The sequence below is a fragment of the Notolepis coatsorum genome (assembly GCF_963971535.1).
Source record: "Notolepis coatsorum genome assembly, chromosome: 15".
Lineage (NCBI taxonomy): Eukaryota > Metazoa > Chordata > Actinopteri > Aulopiformes > Paralepididae > Notolepis > Notolepis coatsorum.
This window is the reverse complement of record NC_140179.1, coordinates 22,633,338-22,656,984: the sequence shown is the minus strand read 5'-3', so window position 1 is coordinate 22,656,984 and position 23,647 is coordinate 22,633,338. Positions and strand designations below refer to the sequence as shown.

Below are 23,647 nucleotides of genomic sequence, written 5' to 3'. Positions count from 1 at the left end.
AGCTGCTGTGGGGGCCATGTTGTGTCTGTCCATGGTCTGTTGAGCTGCTGCGGGGGCCATGTTGAGTCTGTCCATGGTCTGTTGAGCTGCTGCGGGGGCCATGTTGAGTCTGTCCATGGTCTGTTGAGCTGCTGCGGGGGCCATGTTGAGTCTGTCCATGGTCTGTTGAGCTGCTGCGGGGGCCATGTTGAGTCTGTCCATGGTCTGTTGATGTCTAGGCCCATGTTGGCAGATGCACTGGAAAGCGTGTGCGTAGATTCGAGGTGTTGCCTCCGGATGCTGCCTGATTGCAGACGGCAAAGTTTACAAATTGCCTCATTAATGTCAGCAGATTATTCAAATCCGAAATATTGCCAAATCCTCCGCCACCTGTCTAGAGCCTTGTCTCCCTCTGTCACCTGTCATGTTGTCTAGAGCAGGGGTTCCCAACCTTTTTTCCCCCAGGGACCCCCAAACATCTCTGATGAAATTCCTGGACCCCCCCCCTAATAAAATACCATAAAATACTTTTTTTTTGTCATTTTAATACTTTTTTTTGTCATTTTAATAACAAACTGCTTATACACAGGCATATGCATCATAATTAGACCCACTATGCTTCTTTGACGTGTGCCTTCAATCAACAAATCTCATCTTGCACCATATGTATTTCAAAATGTTGGCCAATATTCAAATCCTGTATTCATCCTCTCAAATCAGGCCCTAATGGTGAACGGTTTGCATTTATGTTGAATGAAGTAAGAATCCACTGCAGTAAAAATATCCTCACCTCGAGTGGTGGTAGTAAGGTTGACTGACATGAGAATGTCCTGCTTCAGATCCTCATTTTCGATATACTGCACATAAACGATGAGCACAGCCTCGTCTGCGACAGTTGTAGTTTTTTTTTTTTTTTTTTTCTTTTTTTTTTAAACTTAAATTTTTTATTAACATTTATTCAGACAGACAGCACTTACAAAAAATAAATAATAAAAAATGAAGAGCCTAGTATCACAATAAAAACAAAAAGAAAAAACAGTGCACATAAATATTTACATGGGTATCACATGGTTAGTTGTCTGGTTCCCCTACTGTTGTTTTCTAGGTATTTGATACAAAGGCTGATTGTGTATCTCCCTTAAACAGGCATAAACAGGTAATTCCTACTCAAAGACAATAAATGCTGACTAAGGTTTGTATGTGTGATCTGGGTCCAGAGACCCTCCTTGAGTTTCTTTCTTCCCTTCTCCTTCGTCCTTTCTTTTTTTTTCTCTTGTTTATTTACTTTCACTTTGCCTTTTGTTTCACCCATTCACAAACCACATCATCCCTGAATATTTAATAACACACCGTTAAACAGACATAAATAATAAGGTATAAAAGCATTCAGCACTTGTAATATCCCAAAAACAAAATAGATAATATTAACTAAAGTACAGGTGTGTGACATGGGTTCATAGACCCTGCTTGAACATCTTTCCTCCTTTACCCTTCGCTCTCTTGTGTTGCATTTGGTTCTTCCTCTGTGATGTCGTTCTCGTTCCTTTTATAATCCTCCCACTTTCCCCATCTTTCCCCAAATTTCTCTTCCTGTAACCTCAGCATGTGTGTTATCCTTTCCATATCCTGTATTTCTTCCACTATTCCTACCCATTTTGCTATTGTCGGTGGGTCTTCCTTATACCACAGTCTCGTTATTGCTTTTCTGGCCGCTATCAACATTATCTTTATTAAATATTTGTCCCCCCCTTGTATTCCCTCGTGTGTCAGGTCTCCTAAGTAAAGCACCAGTCCTGTTTGTGGTATCCCGTATCCTAATATTCTGATCATTGCTTCCCCTATCTCCTCCCAATACCCCTTCAGCTTCTGACATCCCCAGAATATGTGCGTGTGATTTGCCCCCTCCTTCCCACACATCCTCCAGCATGCTTTTTGTGTTGGTGCATATTTTCCCTTCAGCTCTGGGGTTATAAAGAATCTGATTATGTTTTTCCATCCAAATTCTTTCCATATTCTCGATCCTGTTGTTGAATGTTGTACCTCGCATATGTTCCCCCATTCCTTCCCTGTTATTTCTATCTCTAGCTCTCTCTCCCATTTCTCCCTTATGTAATCGGTCGTGTGTCCCTTGCTGGTCGACAGTTGTAGTTTCATCAAGTTGTATGGCAAATGGACCCTTTCTAAGCTTTTCTGACAGCTGCTGCTCGCAATCACTTGACATCTTATCAATTCGGTCTTTCACTACATTGTTCGAGAGTGGTACTGATTTTAGTTTATCCGCCACCTGTGGGCCGCACAGTTTCTAAACCATTTTGATGCAGGCTGGTTTGATGAGCTGCTCGCCAATATTGTGCGGTTTCTTTGCTTTTGCAATTAAAAGCGAACACTCAAAGGAGGCTTCGGTAGCCTTCTGTAAATTACTGCCACCCCTGCTCCACGCTACTCTAACATCAACGGGCTTGTTCGCCTTGAGAGACTGTTCTTTCCTCCGAAAAAAGTCTGGATCCTTCCCAACGGTTTCTGGGTGCTTAGACGCCTGATGTCTCTTCAGCTTGCTGGGCTTCAGGCTCGAGTTTGCCAACTTTTCTCCACAAATCACACACTCAGGTTGTTTGTCTGGTCCCTCAGTGAAGCCCATGGTGATGTAATTTTCGCGATTGCTGTAGGTCCTAACTTTTTTTGCAGATGAGCTGCCGTCATCTCCTTTTTGTTTGTCACACATTTTCGCCTCTGGCGGCTGACTGCAGACGAGCCGAGAAAGTTAACTAGCGTGCTAGGCTAGCTACGGAAAGTGATACAGTCAACTGATTCGTGTTTTAGCGGCTACCCGCTAGCCTACTGTTAACGGTCTAGATGTTTATTTATTTATCTTTATTTTTTATTGTAGTGGAGAGACTATTCATGCTTCTGATAAATAAAAAGACCTCAAATCATCTGTGGTCTGGCGGACCCCCTGCGCCCCCTGGCGGACCCCAGGTTGGGAATCACTGGTCTAGAGCCTTGTCTCCCTCTGTCACCTGTCATGTTGTCTAGAGCCTTGTCTCCCTCTGTCACCTGTCATGTTGTCTAGAGCCTTGTCTCCCTCTGTCACCTGTCATGTTGTCTAGAGTAGGGATGCACGATAATATGCATAGCACCTGAGGAAGCGACAGCGAAACGCGTTGTGCAAACAATAAATAAGCAAAAACGAGTCCTGTGGAGTGTGCGGTCCCTTCTTTCCTTTGAAGGTTTTCTCCTTTTAGTTTATTTATCTCTCTTGCGCTGACCTGCACCTCCAGTCGGGGTCCAACCAGATGTGCATGAGTCCTATCTAGTTTAATATATATATATATATATATATATATATATTTTTTTTTATCAAAAAATTTTTTTTTGGGTATTTATAAGCTCCGACGTCATCGGTACTGCTATCGGTACTCGAGAAATGATGGAGTTTTTTTTTTAGGAATTTAAACGTCGCAAACTAATCTTGTTGGCAGTTGTCTATTATCTCTCCTGCCTGTGTCTCTGCCTGCTGTGCTCTCCTCTCTTCCCCTCCCTCCCACACACACACACACTAACTCACTCACACACACACACACACACAGACACGGGTGCTGCGCTGCCACAGACAGCTCTGCTCTCATAATGGACAGAACGAAATGTTCAAAAGTCTGGGTCTATTTTACTAAAGTCGATGCTGACAACGCTTGTTGCCACAAGTGCAACAAGACATTTGCCAGTAATGTATAAGCGCTGGTACTTGTCAATGTGGCTGGCGGGGAGATAACGTTAGCTCCGAGTAGAGTAATGGCTGACAATCCGGAGGTAAATAAACGAACGAGAGCTTCTGATTGGTGGTAAGAAGAAGAGGTGGGTGCAAGCCGTGGAACGTAATTGGCAGATCGACCGTCTGTCTCCGAATGTAACGTGACTACGTCACAGCCAAGAAGGGGAGCGCTGGATTTGTGAAAAACTCTTCCTAAACCACACGCTATCAGTTTTACCACAGTACTGGCAAAACGGGAGGAGGCTATAATAAAAACAAGCGCCCTTCATCCAAATCCACCCACACCGGATTTCTTTTAACCAAAAAATGTATTATATGTTATCGGAGCTATCAATAACGTTATCGAGTTTATCGTCATAGTTGCTGATATCGGGCCGATAATTATCGTGCATCCCTAGTTGTGGGTAGGTGACAGTGGGGTCGCGCATTGGCAAGTAAAAAATAAAACAACCACTCCAAATTCACAATGACCGGTGCTAATTGCCACGCACAGTTAAAGCAACGCTATTTTCGTCTTGAGAGATTTTCTATATTATACATTAACACATTGGAGGCCAGACCCGGGATAAGTCGGGTTAACTCGCCATCGCTTGAGCGTCAAACCCGAGAAAAGTCGGGTTTTAATCGTTATTTCTTTTATTTGCTATATCCATTCATAATTCATCCATCCAGCCTGATGTTATCATTGGGAATGGCTCTGAGATTGCAAACGGCCAATACCGCCGCCTAAAAGAAACTCACCGACAATCGACGTTGTTATTAGATCCATAGCTATAATATTTAATATAGGTTTAGCACTGCAAACACCGGAATTTATCCCCATTGAACAGAGCGCTGGCACACAACGGCCCAACGCCCATAGCGACCCCTGGCGCTGAAAGTGTTAACAAATTGTTCTAAATAAATAATAATGATAATAAATCATTTGAAGTTTGGACTAATTTTTTACAACGGAGGTAGATGGATAAAACATTTTGAGACTAAAGTACAGAAAAATAGTACCGTTGGGTACTGGTATCGGTTCAAATGTGAACTGTACCCAACCCTATTGATCAATGAATGTATTGATAAATAAATGTATATTACAAATGATACACCAGTAGAAGTCATGTTGTAAATGTAAATGTACAGTCATGTACAGTCATTTACCTAGTATGGTTTTGTCAATAGTCCAATGTACAATTTTGTTTGTTTGTACAGAGTCTCCCCCCCCTCAATGTACAGTTTTGCTTGCTTATACAGTGTGCCCCCCCCCCCCCCCCCAACCACCTCCAATGTAAATTACCCAGTATGGTTGTCAATATCCCAGTGTACCCAACCCCCCCCCACCCAACCTCCTCCAATGTACAGTTTCTACGTCAAATGTATATACTCCCTTTTCTTGACTCCTTCTGTATCACAAACAGTACTGTATTTGCAAATCTGGTATGTCATAAATGTATAGATGTAGCAGTACTGACTATCTGTATGTCATGTATGTCATATATGTCCTGATGAATTGAAAATGGGGGACCCTGGTGGAAACAAGACGAAAGTCTTTCTCTGGTCTGCATCCCCTTAACAATTGTGTGTATTGAGCTGTACTGTATTGTACCCATTCTGCAATCTGTTAATAAAGTTTTCAATCAATCAATCAATTTCCTCATTGTGAACGATTGTCACTCGAAAATCTCCTGCTGTCTGGGTTCTCTCATTCATAACAATAGAACTGAAGCGATAACATCGGTCGCCTGGCAAAAATCGCCTGCCGTGTGCTGCGTCACTTCCGGTTTATTTCCCCCCCTTCCTGATATCTGCCAACAGCGCTGCCAGGTGCAAACTGCTCCGCGAGCCAACTGCACTGGAGCAAATCGGGAGCAAATTGCACACCTATGGGCGTGTTTGCGCTAGTATATCATCCGCGCAATATCTTTAGTGAATAGCTCGCAAAGACAGAGCAGATTAAGGGTGCTATTAGCGCGGTGCAATCCATTCTTTGTGAATTCGCCCCTTAGTATTTTATAAATCCATTATTTGATTAACGCGTTGGCACTGAATTGGGTTTTATTTCTATAAAAGGCATAACCGGTAAGCCGGCATGTTTCAAGTTTCAAGTTTCAAGTTTCAAGTTTCTTTAATAGTTGTCATACAGAAGTACAGAATACTTTCATACAAAATGCTTCTTACTGTTACGCTCCAGAGACTGTGCTAGACAAGATAGTATCAAATAACATAGTGCATGTAATTTAGAAGAAGAAAATGAGGTCACAGTGTTCGGTATAGACATATGTACAATGTTCTGAGTTACCATATAATAATATACAATACTATGCAGTGTACTAATGTACAGTACTATATAGTGCAAAGCAGAAATGGGATGAGGTACAATTTAGGTACAATTTACAGTAAGGTGTACGAGTTGTAGTGCAATCCTTCATCAATAAATATAAAGTGTGGGGAGTGGGTGCTACAGTGTGTTTGTTTAAAGTGGGTGTGTGCTATAAAGTGTGTGGAGTGGGTGCTACAGTGTGTTTGTTTAAAGTGAGTGTGTGCGTGTGGATGTGTGTGCTATGTGCGTTTGGTGGTTGTTGTTGTGTAGTGTTCATTGTTCGTTTAGCAGCCTGATGGCCTGGGGATAGAAGCTTCTTCTGAGTCTTTCTGTGCTCGCCTTGAGACTCCGGTATCGCTTGCCTGACCGCAGCAGTTCAAAGAGGCAGTTGTTCGGGTGACTGGAGTCTTTAATGATTCTCTTAGCCTTGCCCTTGCAACGCTTGTTGTAAATGTTCTGGAGGGTGGGGAGCCCCCCTCCAATTGTGCGTTCGGCTGAACGTGTCACTCTTTGTAGTCTGCTTCGGTCTTGTGCAGTGCTATTCCCAAACCAGGAGGTGATGTTGCCGGTCAAGATGCTCTCTATTGTACATGAGTAGAAGTTCTTAAGATCATGCCTGGTGTGTGTGTGGTGTCACCAGACCTGGTGTGTGTGTGGTTGTGGTGTCACCAGACCTGGTGTGTGTGTGGTTGTGGTGTCACCAGACCTGGTGTGTGTGTGGTTGTGGTGTCACCAGGCCTGGTGTGTGTGGTTGTGGTGTCACCAGGCCTGGTGTGTGTGTGGTTGTGGTAGGGCTGGGTGATATGGCAAAAAATCATATCGCGATAACGATATGATAATGTTATCATATATCTCGATATCGATAATTATCGAAATTGTTATAAGTAGAAATTTTATTTTTTATTTTGCAGCAATTCTTTGTCGTTGCCGCCATCTTTAGTGTTAGATCCCCTCACACTCCAGTTCTCAGGCTGCAGCTGGTTTAAAAGCTAAAGTAAACCGGCTTCTCTGCTGGCTGTGGCTCCAGGGGAGTTGAACAGTTCTGGCTCTGCTAGTTTATTTTCGATCTTTTGGCGCTTTTTTGGTGGACAAACCACTGCACATGTGCACCGTGACTCGTGACTGGAGTCTAGCTCTGCTAGCACACATAGCCTACTGTGTACAGACAGGTTCAAACCGTATTTTAAATTAGAAAGCAAACAAAATAAATGGACAAGAGAAAAATAAATCTCAATTTGGTCTTGGTATTGTCATTTGGACAAGCAAAGCCATTACTTTAAGTTGCAGGCAAGAAAGACAAGTCTGTCTACTGTCTCTGGTTTTAAAACTGCCCTGTTGCAGGTCACAAAAATATATAAAAAATGATTTTTCGATTTTTTTTATTCGATATTGATTATTAAAATATATTGCGATATTTATCGTTATATCGCCCAGCCCTAGGTTGTGGTGTCACCAGGCCTGGTGTGTGTGTGGTTGTGGTGTCTCACCAGACCTGGTGTGTGTGTGGTTGTGGTGTCACCAGACCTGGTGTGTGTGTGGTTGTGGTGTCACCAGGCCTGGTGTGTGTGTGTGGTTGTGGTGTCACCAGGACTGGTGTGTGTGTGGTTGTGGTGTCACCAGGCCTGGTGTGTGTGTGGTTGTGGTGTCACCAGGACTGGTGTGTGTGTGGTTGTGGTGTCACCAGGACTGGTGTGTGTGTGGTTGTGGTGTCACCAGGCCTGGTGTGTGTGTGTGGTTGTGGTGTCACCAGGACTGGTGTGTGTGTGTGGTTGTGATGTCACCAGGCCTGGTGTGTGTGTGGTTGTGGTGTCACCAGGACTGGTGTTGTGTGTGGTTGTGATGTCACCAGGCCTGGTGTGTGTGTGGTTGTGATGTCACCAGGCCTGGTGTGTGTGTGGTTGTGGTGTCACCAGGACTGGTGTTGTGTGTGTGGTTGTGATGTCACCAGGCCTGGTGTGTGTGTGGTTGTGGTGTCACCAGGACTGGTGTTGTGTGTGTGGTTGTGATGTCACCAGGCCTGGTGTGTGTGTGGTTGTGATGTCACCAGGCCTGGTGTGTAGGGGTGTAACGATGCATTGATTAATCGAAATGCATCTATTCTAATGTGTTAGAATCTATTATTATAATAGAAATTAATCGAAAGTAAAGAATTCATTTTTTGTTGTTGTTTTTATTGACCTATAGTCCATTCATGCTGAGTGAATCAGTTCCCCCAGCCACATTTGTGTATTCAATTTTTTTTGGGGAATTAACTGATAGAAAATTAATAGAAAATGTATCGAATCGTGGTCAAATGAAGAGATTTCATGATGCATTGAATCGTTGCCTGAATAATCATAATCGAAATTAATCGTTGTGAGGTCACATCGTTACACCCCTAGTCACCAGGACTGCTGCATCATCTCCCCACAGCTCTAACTACCCTCCTCAGCGCTCATCCCTGGTCCCTCTAGAATGCAGGGAGGAAAGCATCCTCTAATTAACAGTCAGGAAGCAGCTCACAACTCGCCCTGTTATCTCTCTCTCACTTTCTGTTGTCTCTCTCTCCCCCCTGTCTCCTTTCTTTCTTTCTTTCTTTCTTTCTTTCTTTCTTTCTTTCTTTCTTTCTTTCTTTCTTTCTTTCTTTCTTTCTTTCTTTCTTTCTTTCTTTCTTTCTTTCTTTCTTTCTTTCTTTCTTTCTTTCTTTCTTTCTTTCTTTTCTTCCCCTCTCCTGTCTCACCTCTCTCTCTCTCTCTCTGTCTCTCTCTCTCTGTCTCTGTCTATCTCTCCCTCTCTCTGTCTGCCTGACCATTTCACTGTTTCTTTCTCTGTCCATCTCAGCTCTGTTCCCAGGAGAGCGTGAGAGCGAGAGAGAGATGTACTCTGGAGGGAAGCCTGTTATGGCCGCCTCTCATGTTTCCACTCACTGGTTGAAGCTGGAAACGGGAGTTTGATTAACCCTTTCACTGCCACACGGCAGAAGGTTAACCCTTTACTATCACACAACCGACGGTTGCCGTGGCTGTCGTGTGGCAGTGAAAGGGTTAACATTCTGTGAATTTCAACCGTTTCAACCGTTTGGTAGTGCGGCAGTGAAAGGGTTTGATTAAAGGCTATGGAGGGTATGTGTGTGTGTTTCTGACTGTTGTGATTCATTGGAGTTTAGTTTCTTCTTGTATTTATTGTCTGTTTAGAAGAGAGCACGCCTTCTGGAAGGAGTGCTCCTCGGAGCCGGTGCCTCGCCGCGCTGAGGTGCGTAGTAGGGCTGTCCCCGACTAAGGATTCGTATAGTCGACTTGTAGTCGCCGAAATAAAAAAAATAAAAAGGATATTTTTCTCTCTTTATCATTCCATTTGGGCTGTGGGGGGTGCTTAATGTCTGAAGGAGTCAACGGAAGGCTTCTTGTTCTCTGCGAAAGCATGCAATTGGTCCACTGATGGATACATCTTGATATTTGTCTAGTCTAGTGTGTTCATTAGATGGGTGAAATTATCTTTCAGCGGGCGACCCAGTGGCAAACCACATAACGTCACGGCACGGCCGACCCGGGTTCGATTCCCGGACCTGTCGTTATTTGCCGAATGTCTTCCCCCCACTCTGTCTCCTGTTCCTCATCTCTCTCTCTACTGGACTGCCCAGTAGTAAAAAGCGATAAACGCAAAGAAATAAATCTTTAGAAATCATCTTTCTGTGCCTGTTTTCTAAGGCCTCTGGTATGCATGCCATTAGCGTTAGCCACGCTTCTAGGCCTCTTTGCTTTTGGAAAGAATGATACAAAAAAAGAAAAAGAAATAAAAAAACTACGACTATTCGACTAATGGGGGTCAGCCCTAGTGCGTAGCCTCCAATCGCAACGCTCCTGGGTTAGAATCCAGAGCCTGAGACCTTCTCCCTCCCCCTGATTTATTCTCACTCGTCCTCCTGTCTAGTAAAGCAGAGATGCTCCACAAACATCTTTTTTAAAGTTGTTATCGGGGTGACAAAGACGCATTTGGGTTGAATCTACTGCAGATGATTATTCGAAGGAGGCGTATGCAATGCTGTTGATGGCTACATAGTAGTGGTGGGGGAAAATATCGATACAGTATAGTATCGCGATACTTTGCGTGGTGATACTGTATCGATACAAGGACGCCAAGTATCGATATTTAATTATGCAACCCTTTTTGTATAAGGAAGTTGCATTGTTCATTTCAATGTCTGTAATAGTACAGTAGTCCACACACAAACACACACACGCACATGTGTGCATTCAGTTAAGTTGGAATATGACACAAAGTTAAGTTTGTCAGGTACATGCAACACAGATTACAGTGTTGACATCTGTCTGCTTGAGAAAATCCCATTTGCTGCAATAAAAATGATTGAAGTGAGATGAACAGACTGAAAACTTAATTTGATTAGATAAAACATGTTGACAAAGTTTTACTTTGCGGTTGAAAAAAAGGTAATAAATCGCAATATATCGCAACACAACCTATCGCAATATATTTTTTATCGCAATACTATCGTATCGTGATAATATCGTATCGTGAGGCCTCTGGTGATTCATTTCTAAATGACAACGATTCTGATGTATTTGCATTTGCGTCAAAATGGAGATCAGTTGCATTAAAACACTCTTCTATTCCCCTATGCATTCACGTCACGCTGCATTCACGTGTTGACTTATTTGCTTCCGAACAATCCCAGTTGCGATATCACTCAGACTTACACGATGTAAAGCAAAACACGCTATTTATTCAACATTCAATATATTTTCTTACTTTTGTGTTGACTTGTCACCAGATTCCTGTTTTTGGGTTCCAGATGAGAGGTAGGAGCTGGACAACACAACGGTTCCATAGCCTGAAGTATTTTAGTCATACAGTCCAAAGTTTATAAAAATTCCACGGAAAAATTCGTTTTGTAGATGTTTTGTAATGTGTGTACCGGTAAAAACAGCGTGATTATCCAAAATGGCCGCCCACTTCATAACATTCGGATGCTAGAGTCGGGACAAAGGTCAGACGGAGCGCTTGTCAAATGATGCCCTGAGCTGACTGACGAGAGCAAAGTGCTGCGACGCACGCAACTTTTAAGTTCAAGTCAAGCACTTTCATATATGTTATGTTGTCTGTTTAAGAGAGTGGAATAAATGTCTTTATTGAAAAAATAATCGTGTGAGAATCGTGATCTCAATTCTTAGGGAGAAAAATCGTGATTCACATTTTAGCAAGAATCGTGCAGCCCTACTAAGTAGTAACACCTGTCTGTTGTAGCCTTAGCGTTTAGCTTGGTGCCTGTGCCTTCTTCTGCCCTGCCTCCCTTGAGACCACTCCTCTTCCTCCCCCTGCAGGAACCCACGTAATGGAGGGCTCGGGGAAAATGTTGGTCACCGCCGTGGGCGTCAACTCTCAAACTGGAATCATCATGACCTTACTGGGGGCCAGCGAGGACGAGGAGGACGATGACGGGGAGAAGAAGAAGGAGAAGAAGGAAAAAGAGAAGAAACAAAAGAAAAGTATGTTTCCGGTATTTGAGTTGGTATTGATTATAGTATTGATTGCAGCGTTTCCGTTAGCTGGTAATTACCGGTATTTGACCGGCAAAATCTGTTGAAGTCCGACATATTTAATCTCTCCGGTCATAATGTCCGGTGAAAATAATTCCCTCTAAACACAATTAGATTATTTGAATTGTATTAAAATAGGCTAAAATTAAATAGCCTATGCGATGAACGAAACAATCATTACATTTGTCGTTGCTTCACCAAGCAGCCGGTCTAATAATGACATCCTGCAGTGTTGTCAGCGCGAGCTGGCTGCTGATATATTTGCGAGAAGCATGGCTTGGCAGGGTGCAGTACTCCAATTCAGCCATTGGCAATTCAGCTGTTGGGTGGGGGCGCTGCTGCTCTGCTCTGCCTGCTCCATGCTTCACGTAAATATATCAGCAGCCAGCTCGCGCTGACACAGGATGTCATTATTAGACCGGCTGCTTGGTGAAGCAACGACAAATGTAATGATTGTTTCGTTCATCGCATAGGCTATTTAATTTTAGCCTATTTTAATACAATTCAAATAATCAAATTGTGCTTAGAGGGAATTATTTTCACCGGACATTATGAGCAGCACCAAGTCGTTGGGAGGTGGAGATATACATCACGGCGCAAACCCACGATAATGTTGCCGTCTCTCTCTGCCAAATTTCTCAGTTCTTCGCTTGATATAATTAATACAAATGTCCAATATAACGGAATTCGTTAGCTCATAAAAATGTGATTATAACAGACTGCTGTTTATTAAGGTCGGGCAGACTGCCCACCGACACCTCAAGTCGGCAGCAGCACGAAGTCTTGAGGGACTTATTTTATTTGGAATATATTAATGACTGTATATACGCAAAAGTAGCCTAGTTTTAAGTTAAAATATTATAAATGCCTTGATGATGTCATTCTTTATATAGGCCTATCAATTGTTTTTAAGCTCAATAAACTCTGACCGGAATTTATCCCATTTGTCCGGTAGATTGAAATCTACCGGACACTCAGACCTGCAAAAAAAAAATCTAACTGAAACCCTGATTGATTGATCAGACACACAGCACACACACGGACCATATGCATCGATATGAACATTCTGGCCCATACCAATAACCGATATAAATATTTCTGTTGTGATCCATATTACCGATGTCAATATGATCTGTATAAATTAAAATAAATTCTATCATAAGCAAATTTGTACAAACAAACAAACCTGTGCTGCGTCATCGTCAAATGCAGTTAATGTTACCCAAACCGGTGTGGTCACCGATAAATGGCGCATCTTCTTTCCTCTATTGTTGGACCTTTGTGATTGTAGTCGAGATGACAGAATCCCTGCAGAGCAGAAACTAACCTTCTTACTGTCTTTTACTATTATGTACCTTACTACTACGCTACTATCCTTATACTACTACCTATCATGCTAATATGGCTATACTACTATGCACTCGGAGTGTGACACTCAAGTTCGACACTATTTGACTGACCCTTAGCTTCCTGCCGACTTGTTGTACAGAACGTGTACGCGTGTTTGGATAAAAGCAGCAGCTAAATAGGGCTGAGCCCGAACGTTCGAACCTTCGTTCGTTACATTGGCATTCGAATTCTAAATCAACATTCGAATTATTTCTTTTTTATTAATTTTTTTTTAGAGAATTCACAGTTGCATATAAAGATTAGGCTACACTAATATTATAGTATTAAAAGAAACTGATGAGTTATATTAATTAACTAGATCAGTGCCGGCCATTTAACATTGAAAACCCTGTTGAGTGCCAGCATCCACTTCAATGATAGCGTTAAAAATGCATAATCTATGTTTTAAATTATGGCTATGTGTCTAATCTGCCCGTCGCTTATCAATGACTTGTTTGCAGTCAACATTGTCGAAACGGATTGTATTTTAATCGGTTCATATCCTTTTTATAGCATTTCGAAAAGCTATTATTCACTCGAAAATGTCCGGAAAATAGAAAGATTCCCCCATAAACGGCATTTATTGGAATATTCTCAAATACACTAGACATTTGTCGGCCTATTTATGAATCGTTTTCAAATAAACGCTAGATTATCGATAGTATATGTGTACTTATGCATGCTATAGAAGCGGGCTGAAAAATCTATTCTCTCATTTCCTCAACATCACACACATACACACACACGGCACATGCTGATATCTCAGTGAATACAGCTCTGATTATCCTAAAACTGGTAACATAGACTCCTTACCTTAGATCAGATGTTCTCCAAAAAGATTATTCCAATTCCTGATCGCCATTCCAAATATCGATCGCGTTTATTGATTGATTATTGGCTGCTGTAAATATATATTCCATGCTGCTTTCCAACTCGCGATCACTTCCCTCATCATCAGATCCCTCGCCAGCATAATGGAGCCAGTTGGCTCCCCCCACAGGGATCCAGCAGTATAATCGAATGGCCTGCAGTTACACAGGGATAGACGATAGGGGGCAGTATTTTCCCATCTGAGCTCCTAGAGGGTCTGCTGTACCAACGGGAGACTCTGTTGATGAAATATGAATTCAGATCGCTATTTTACAATTTGCGTCGTCTGCACTCAACGGGGGGCATGATAAGACGACAATACATGTCGCTGGCACTCAAAGTGTTAAAGAAAGTTGATTTAGTTGGGCTGGGGCTTCTCCCTGGGCTGGGTCTGGGTCTGGAAAGTTTATTAAAAAAAAAAAAGACGGCGGTGGGGGGGTTTATTGTGTTGCCAGTCCTTATTGTTATATTTTTGTATCTGAAGTCTCTTTCAAGAAGGTGGATGATCAATGTATTAAAATGTACTTCATATACCATGCTGTTTGTATTAAGATTGTTATCACTTGGTCGTGATGACGCAAGGGGTTAATATATCGGGGGGTGAGAAGCCTATTACGATGGTGTCATGGAACACTAAAGGATTGGGTAGTGCAGTTAAAAGGGGAAAAGTATTTGCTCATTTGAAAACATTGTCTGCAGATATTATATTTTTACAAGAGACTCATATAGCTCCAACGGAACAGAGGCGCCTGAGGAAGCACTGGGTGTCACAAGTGTACCAATCTGCTTTTTCTTCCAAAGCAAGAGGGGTTGCTATTTTATTTAGTAAATCTGTCCCATTTCAAATGACCACGGTAATCTCCGACCCCGGAGGCAGATATGTCATGGTGTCTGGTAGCATTAATTCACTACCAATAACATGCCTGAATATTTATGGTCCTAACATTGACGACCCAAGCTTTTTTCGTAAAATATTTGACATAATCCCTGATCTGAATACCACCAACTTGATTTTAGGTGGAGATTTTAATTGCTATCTAGATCCCTATCTTGATCGTACGTCCACTCGTCCGCCTCCGACCATTAATTCCGTTGGAGTACTAAACAATTTAATGCGTTCTATGAACATAGTTGACATATGGAGATTGCAGCACCCTACAGACAGGGATTATTCTTTCTTTTCCCACCTCCACAAATCGTATACAAGAATAGATTATTTTCTTGTCGATGCTAAATTTATATCTAGTGTGCTGCAAACTAAATATCATAGCATCCTTATTTCAGATCATGCGCCAATCACTATGTTGGTAAAGCTGGCACTGCCACAGACGCGATACAGTTGGCGCTTCAACCCCTCTTTGCTCTCGGAGAAAGCATTTCGCGATCAAATGAGATCTCGACTCATTGAGTTTATGGAGACTAATGATACCGGTGATGTCTCCGACGCTACACTATGGGAGTCTCTTAAGGTGGTATTGAGAGGGCACATTATATCTTATGAAGCCTTTGGAAAGAGAGAAAGACGTAAGCGCCTGGCTGAGATTGAGGCACGGCTCCCCTCGCTGGAGCAGGTTTACAGACTATCACAATCCCAAATGGACTTAAATAACATTTTAAAATTGAAGTATGAATACAATTCTATTCTGGGCAAGCAGGTTAGTACCCTCCTCCTTAAACTCAGACAGAAGCACTTTGAACTAAGTGATAAACCAGACAGACTGTTGGCTAGGCAGCTGAGGGGTGTACAGGCCAGCCAGGCAATTCATAGTATCAAATCTATATCGGGCAGCTTGCTGACTAACCCTAAAGACATAAATGACCGTTTTAAAGAATTTTATACTGGCCTTTATACCTCTAGATGCCATGCCCCAGACTCTGAGGTTGAGAGCTTCCTGGACAATATTGATATGCCAGTGCTTAGTGATAAGGCAAGGGATGAGCTAGATGCTGATTTCAGCCTGCAGGAAATAACAAGTGCAATAAAGTCTTTCCCTAGCGGGAAGGCCGCTGGCCCGGATGGGTATGGGGCGGAGTTTTATAAAACTTACAGTGACATTTTGGCCCCTCTACTTCTTAGAATGATTCAACATTCTATCACTAATAATGTCTTCCCTGACTCCCTTTACGAAGCAAATGTGTGCCTTTTACTCAAGAAAGGTAGGGATGGGACTGATCCAGCAGGGTTCCGGCCTATACGTTTGTTGAATTTTGACCAAAAGACAGTTGCCAAGGTGTTGGCCACTAGGTTGGCTCAGCATGTCGGATCTCTCGTCCACTCCGACCAAACGGGATTCATTCCTGGCAGGCTTGCTTTTTCTAATATTCGGAAATTACTAAACATATTGTACTCTAACCAAAGAAAGGACACTAAGCCGGCGATCATATCACTTGACGCTGAAAAGGCATTCGACCAGATCGAATGGAAATATATGTTCAGTGTCCTCCAGCGCTTTGGTTTCGGTGACAGGTTTCGTTCTCTTATTGGAATGTTGTATGCTCATCCCAGAGCTTCCATTCTTACCAATTCTGATAGATCTGACTCCTTCCCACTCCATCGCGGCACCCGACAAGGATGTTGTATTAGTCCCTTACTGTTCAATTTAGCCCTCGAACCCCTGGCTATCAGTATCAGGAGTCATCCCAACATCACAGGAATAAAGTTGGGAAAGTATGAGAGCCGTATTTCGCTATATGCGGATGATGTGGTCCTGTATCTTGCTGATTCTGCCTCCTCCGTCCCATGTCTCCTAGATTTAATCAGGCAGTTTGGTACTTTCTCTGGTTACTCCATTAACTGGGAGAAAAGTGTGTTCATGCCCATCTCAGGGAGCCTAGACTCTTCCTTTACTGACAGCTTACCCTTTAAAATAGAATATGACCACTTCACCTATCTGGGAGTAGTTATACCAAAGGATCCCAAACTCCTATTTAAACTGAACTTTGGTGAAATGGTCTCAAAATTGAAGAAAAATATGGAGAGGTGGAGAATTTTGCCAGTGTCTTTGGTGGGGCGTGTGAATGTCATAAAAATGGTGGTTCTTCCCAGGTTCCTTTACCTTTTTCAGAGCGTGCCTATTTTTTTGACTGCCTCTTTCTTTAAACAGATAGACACTATACTTCTGCCATTTGTCTGGGGCTATAAAGCACATCGTATTTCAAAAGCACACTTGCAGAAGCCAAAGCATATGGGGGGGCTGGCCCTGCCGGTATTCCAGCACTACTACTGGGCTGCTAATGCAAGGGCCATGACCTTCTGGCAAGATTACTTCATAGGTGATGCTACAGTAGCCATGGACGCCCCCAGGTGGCTAGACATGGAGGCGCATGTGAACCTAAAAAGCTCTCTTCCTGCAATGTTATTTTCTAAGTGTGATACGATTAATAAAATGGCTCTCAACAATTGTATCCTTCGGAACTCACTGAGAATATTGAGTCAAATCAAAAAGGTTTTCAAAGTACCTTCAACCTCGGCATATGCTCCAATATGTGATAACCATAATTTTCCCCCTGGTCAATCTGATATTGTTTTTTCATTATGGAAGGGAAAGGGACTGGCCACTATTAAAGATCTATATGTTGATCGTCACTTTGCCTCATTTAACGAACTTAAGTCTAAGTTTAATCTTACAAGCTCACACTTCTTTCGTTACCTGCAGGTTAGAAATTATGTCCGCAGTAATATCCCAGACTTTGAGACATGTCCTGCTGACTACCAGTTTTATAATCTCATGAGCCGATCACCAGTTTCAAAACACCTGATCTCTGATTTTGTTTCATATTTCTCTGTCCAATCTATGGCTTCCTCCGACCACATTAAAGATGTATGGTCCACAGAGCTTAGTATGGAAATCTCTGATGAGATGTGGGAGGAGGGACTTAGCAGGATACATAAATGTTCTATTAATGCCAGAGTCCAACTTATACAGTTTAAGGTCATTCACAGACTACATTACTCTAAAACCAAACTGCATAGAATCTATCCCTCTGTATCGCCTATCTGTGATCGTTGCATGTCCGCAGAGGGTAATCTTTCACATATGTTTTGGTTTTGTCCCAAGCTATTTAAGTACTGGGTAGACATTTTTGACTGGTATACCAAGGCGTACAAAAGAGAGATTGCCCCAGACTGCCTTCTAGCTTTACTCGGCTGTTCAGCTAACACTACAGAATTACCTTACAATGAGCAGGAGGCCCTGATGTTTGGTATGGCTGTGGCCAAAAGAATTATCCTGAAGGAATGGAAAGACACGTCGTCTCCAAATTTTAAAAGGTGGCTCACTGAGATGGTCTCCTCTTTGCAGCTGGAAAGCATTCGTCACAGTAGGTCTGAGACCTTGAACAAATTTGAAATGATATGGGGTCCCTTTTTGGAATGCTTAGCTACCGGTGTCTCATGCGTTTGTGACGAGCGCAATGTCTGCTGCGCCACCCAGCCGCACCTAATTTTTTTATTTCTTACTTTTTTCATTTTGTACATTTTAGTTTTGTATATTGTATATTTTGTATAGTGTTTGGTCTTTACTCTTTAACTTATTTTTTAACTGTATGAAGCACAATCTCAGGAGGCTCATACAGAACCAAGCAGTTCACTATAATGCACATGTACCTTATATGTGACAAATAAAACTAAACTTGAAAGTACAGCTGCAGATTTCATACCAATATGTTTTCTGACTACATTCCTCTCTGTTTCCTCCGCAGATAAGAAGCAGGATGGATCAGTGGACCGTAAGAAAGGTGAGACAGACAGACAGACAGACAGACAGACAGACAGACAGACAGACAGACAGACAGACAGACAGACAGACAGACAGACAGACAGACAGACAGAGACACACACACACACACTAGGGCTGAACGATTAATCGATTTTAAATCGAAATCGTGATTTGAAATTATGCGATTAGCAAATTGCAAAGCCTGCGATTTGGGATACATTATATATACAGCGAGTCTGATTCAAGGTTTCTTCTTGCGTGCCAGTCATGCTTACCAATCAGAAGTGCTGTGCTCTCATTGCTCACCAATCAGAAGTAGCCCAAGGTCTGTATTCGCCTGTTCGAATCCAGCTCACAGCTCCGGGGTTGTCACCAGCTTGGCTGGCCGTTAACACTAATACAATTGGCAGTATTAGAGGGTGGGAGAAGCTGGCGGGGTGGGTCCGGGTCGTTGTAAACAGCGACTCCTACAGTTCGGTCGGGGCGCCTGCTAAGCGCGGATAGGATCTAAGTGGGATAGTGTGATCCTTCCTCACGCTACGCCCTCTCAGTGAGAATCCGCGCTGCCAGGTGAAAAGAAGCGCTTGATTGGCTGGACGTGTGTCGGAGGAAACACGTGGTAGCCTCCACTCTCCCAGACCGACTGTGGGGGGTAAGTGCGCAGCGACCAGGAAGGGGATTGGGAATTGGCATAACGACTAACATTGGGATGGGAGAAAATCGGAGGAAAAAGGAGGGGGAAAAAGATTAAAAACAAAAAAAAATAGCCCAAGGTAGCTACTAGGGCTGACCTTCGAAGCTTTTTTTGGCAATCGAAGCTTCGGGGCCGAGCTGGGTACAATACAATACGGCTCAATACAAACGGTTGTTAAGGGGGGGTGCAGAGTCATCAACACAATGTACCACCAAGAGCGGAGAGTTTATGTCTCTCAAAAAGCGAGAGACTAAACCTAAAGCTCTTGTTGTTAGCTTACATGCTAACGTGAATGGGATCGGCCATAGCATTGCGGCTAGGCTAGCTACCATAGCAGTACAGCAGCTAGTTGAATGGATACACGTTATTTCGATGGCACAAGCTTCGAAAAAAAAAAAAAATCGAAGTTAAAAAAATAAAAACACTTTTTTTTTTTTTTTTTTTTTTAACTTCGATTTTCTTTTTTAAATGTTCGAAGCTTGTGCCATCGAACGAAGCTTCGAAGTATTTAAGACAGTGGTGCTCGGGGTGGGGGGAGCCCGTCTCTCTCTCCCTCCCTCTCTCTACTGTACGTTCAATTAACGTTTAAGTAGCAAAACGTTGCACTATAAAAACGAACTGGATAGTTGATGATAATAATCATTTAACTTCATTAGCTGAAATATTCTAAAATCATTTAAAAGCCATTCTCCCTTGCTGTGTGTGTGTGCGCGCGCATGCATCCCATATCTGGTCTTTGGAAGTAGGCTTTCGCTTAGGCCAGATGCAAGCCACATTTTACAATAAACCTCCGTTGGGCTGCTTAAAAAAATATCGCAAATGTTATCGCAATCACAATATCTGTCAGAAAAATGACCATGTGCACGTCTTAAACTCATACTGAGGCCTTAGTTTTGGTTTTAAATTACATATCATTTATTTATTGTCGCACAGAGCAGAAGAATTTGCCAAAACAAACGCATTTCCTTTGATTTACACTGTCGCACGACAGTGACGTGGGCCGAAAATAGCAGACCTCGCAATGCGTCGCCCCCGCAACACCGGCAGGTCCACCTGATGACTCGGAGCAGCTAGACAAAATGTCAGAAGTTTGGAAGCATTTTAAAATTGAAACCGAAGCCAGTCCAATAGCCAGTTGCAATGTTTGCAAGGCGGACGTTCCGTGTACGTTCAACACGACCAATCTAATACGTCACGTTATGTGACTAGAGCGAGCAAAGGAATGGGGGACTCTGTGGCTGGTCCTCTGCCAAACAGCTGTATTGATTGCAATGCCTCGCTTGAATGAAGAACGTTTACCTGGATAACGTCAACATTCGCTTTGTGAGGATTATTGTCTGCGTTTCAGACCAAAATGGAGCAAATCATTACGTAAGTCGAACACTGTGAATGTATACTAATGTGCAAACAGATTGAAACTTTGAATATCTCTCGTATGAAGCACATTCTCAGGGGCTCAGGGTGAATGTAATGTGAGCCGCCGCGCTCGACTGGGGCTATTGAGGCAACAGAGGGGCTTGTCTCGCTTCGCCAGTTTCTGACAAAAATGTGTCAAATTGGTTACTAATGTGAAAGATCGGATCGGGAATGATCGGTATCGGCAGATACTCAAAATCTTGGGATCGGATCGGGAGCAAAAAAATTCGATCGGGACATCCCTATTGAAAATGATATTCCTGACATTTAAGCAGTTGATTGCTATTGTACAAGTCCTAATGACGTGAGTTCTTAGTGAGGAGATCTCTTCTTCATTCTGAATGATGTGTACGCCTGTAGTGATAGGCTTTGATTTTATTTATTTATTTAAAATATATATATGTATTTATTTTTCAACATTTTCCGATACCGGGTAGCATTGATGTGATTACCTGATGACAGCGTTTTTCAATCTCGAGGCCTAGTTACATTTAGGATTATGTTGTTAATAACATTGGATGTTGGTTAAAGCCCCTGTCTGTCTGTGTCAGTGTCTTCTGCGGCACGGTGGTGTAGTGGTTAACTAACACTGTCGCCTCACAGCTAGAAGGTCCTGGGTTCGATTCCCGCTCGGCGACCACGTTGCCGTGTTGCCAGTTACCCAGGTGGGGTATCTCCCAGGCCTTTCTGTGTGGAGTTTGCATGTTCTCACCATGTGCTCGCAAGGGTTTCCCCTCCCGATAAGATAAACCCAATGGAAAAACATGCACAACAGATCGCTAACGCTGTCGCGTCCCTGACGAAGACGGACAGGAGCACTTGGATTGGTCCCCGGCCGGTCTGCTCCTGGCTGCCCTTGGGGGGGGGGGGGGAGGACGATGGGTTGGGAAGTGCAGAGAACATTTCATCAGCGACTCAGTGCATGTGTCAGATTCAGATTCCTTTATTTAAGCCATATGTGTAACCACATTGGTAATTGTCTCAGCATTACAGAGTATGCATTTTTCCATACATTTTCTTTTCACATAACAACAGCAACAACAGACACAGGACAAAGACAGTGCAGTGCAGGATTAATCATTTGAATAAATATATATATATAAAGTGTAAAGTGCAGTGCAGAGTTCCAGGTCAGTCCCAGTGCAGTGTTTTTGCCAGTGTCATTGTTATTGGGGGGGGGGGGGGCGGGGGGCTTCTGTCAGTGTCTTCTCTGGTTAAAGCCCCAGTCTGTAGTGTCTTCTCTGGTTAAAGCCTCAGTCTGTAGTGTCTTCTCTGGTTAAAGCCCCAGTCTGTAGTGTCTTCTCTGGTTAAAGCCCCAGTCTGTAGTGTCTTCTCTGGTTAAAGCCTCAGTCTGTAGTGTCTTCTCTGGTTAAAGCCCCAGTCTGTAGTGTCTTCTCTGGTTAAAGCCTCAGTCTGTAGTGTCTTCTCTGGTTAAAGCCTCAGTCTGTAGTGTCTTCTCTGGTTAAAGCCTCAGTCAGTAGTGTCTTCTCTGGTTAAAGCCTCAGTCTGTAGTGTCTTCTCTGGTTAAAGCCTCAGTCAGTAGTGTCTTCTCTGGTTAAAGCCCCAGTCTGTAGTGTCTTCTCTGGTTAAAGCCTCAGTCTGTAGTGTCTTCTCTGGTTAAAGCCTCAGTCAGTAGTGTCTTCTCTGGTACTATAAGAGAAGATAAATATAACACTTTTAAAACCCTTTGTTTATCTTTAGATCACACATTTAAAAATAACTGTTCATCTCACTTCAATAATTTTTATTGCAAATGCAGAACATGGTATTTTCTCAAGCAGACAGATGTAAACACTGTAATCTGTGTTGCATGTACCTGACAAACTGAACTGTTTGTATTACAGTTAGTAACAGTTTCGATTTTTATTTAAAGATAACGAGAGAGAGAGAGAGAGAGAGAGAGAGGGGGGCTATGCTCGGAGCATTTTAGTAACGTTACATTTTCAACAAGATTGCTGCTATTTAAACACTTGATGGAAACGGGGTAACGTTAACCTTATGTCGACTGTAGTATTGTATGACCTCGACATAACGTTTAAACGTTAACGTTACTCCGTTTCCATGCAGTAATTATAACGGTGGCAAGCTAAGCTAACAGAGCTAACTGCTAGCAGTAGCTAACGTTAGCTGGTAGCTGTAACGTTACAACGAATACCGATACTTTCTGCAGTATCGGTACCAGCTGGCGAGTGTTCTACAGCAAGTTGTTGACACGCTGTTCAGAGCGCGCTTGCCCCTCCGCCTGTCAGTCTGTAGTGTCTTCTCTGGTTAAAGCCCCAGTCTGTAGTGTCTTCTCTGGTTAAAGCCCCAGTCAGTCTGTAGTGTCTTCTCTGGTTAAAGTCCCAGTCAGTCTGTAGTGTCTTCTCTGGTTAAAGCCTCAGTCTGTAGTGTCTTCTCTGGTTAAAGCCCCAGTCAGTAGTGTCTTCTCTGGTTAAAGCCTCAGTCTGTAGTGTCTTCTCTGGTTAAAGCCCCAGTCTGTAGTGTCTTCTCTGGTTAAAGCCTCAGTCTGTAGTGTCTTCTCTGGTTAAAGCCTCAGTCTGTATCTTCTCTGGCTAAAGCCTCAGTCTGTATCTTCTCTGGCTAAAGCCTCAGTCTGTATCTTCTCTGGTTAAAGCCTCAGTCTGTAGTGTCTTCTCTGGTTAAAGCCTCAGTCTGTATCTTCTCTGGCTAAAGCCTCAGTCTGTATCTTCTCTGGCTAAAGCCTCAGTCTGTATCTTCTCTGGCTAAAGCCTCAGTCTGTATCTTCTCTGGCTAAAGCCTCAGTCTGTATCTTCTCTGGCTAAAGCCTCAGTCTGTATCTTCTCTGGCTAAAGCCTCAGTCTATCTTCTCTGGCTAAAGCCTCAGTCTGTATCTTCTCTGGCTAAAGCCTCAGTCTGTAGTGTCTTCTCTGGTTAAAGCCTCAGTCTGTGTCTTCTCTGGTTAAAGCCTCAGTCTGTGTCTTCTCTGGTTAAAGCCTCAGTCTGTATCTT

At 43.0% G+C, this 23,647-nt stretch overlaps 1 protein-coding gene across 1 annotated transcript in view; it reads left to right on the top strand.

Moving 5' to 3' along the window:
• The window catches only part of atp2b1a (ATPase plasma membrane Ca2+ transporting 1a), a 207,099-nt gene that overhangs the window by 91,771 nt on the left and 91,681 nt on the right, over positions 1-23,647 (top strand). Inside the window, 2 exon segments of the mRNA XM_084330168.1 lie at positions 11,375-11,539; positions 18,551-18,586. Of these exon segments, the coding sequence (XP_084186294.1) occupies positions 11,375-11,539; positions 18,551-18,586 (201 nt within the window).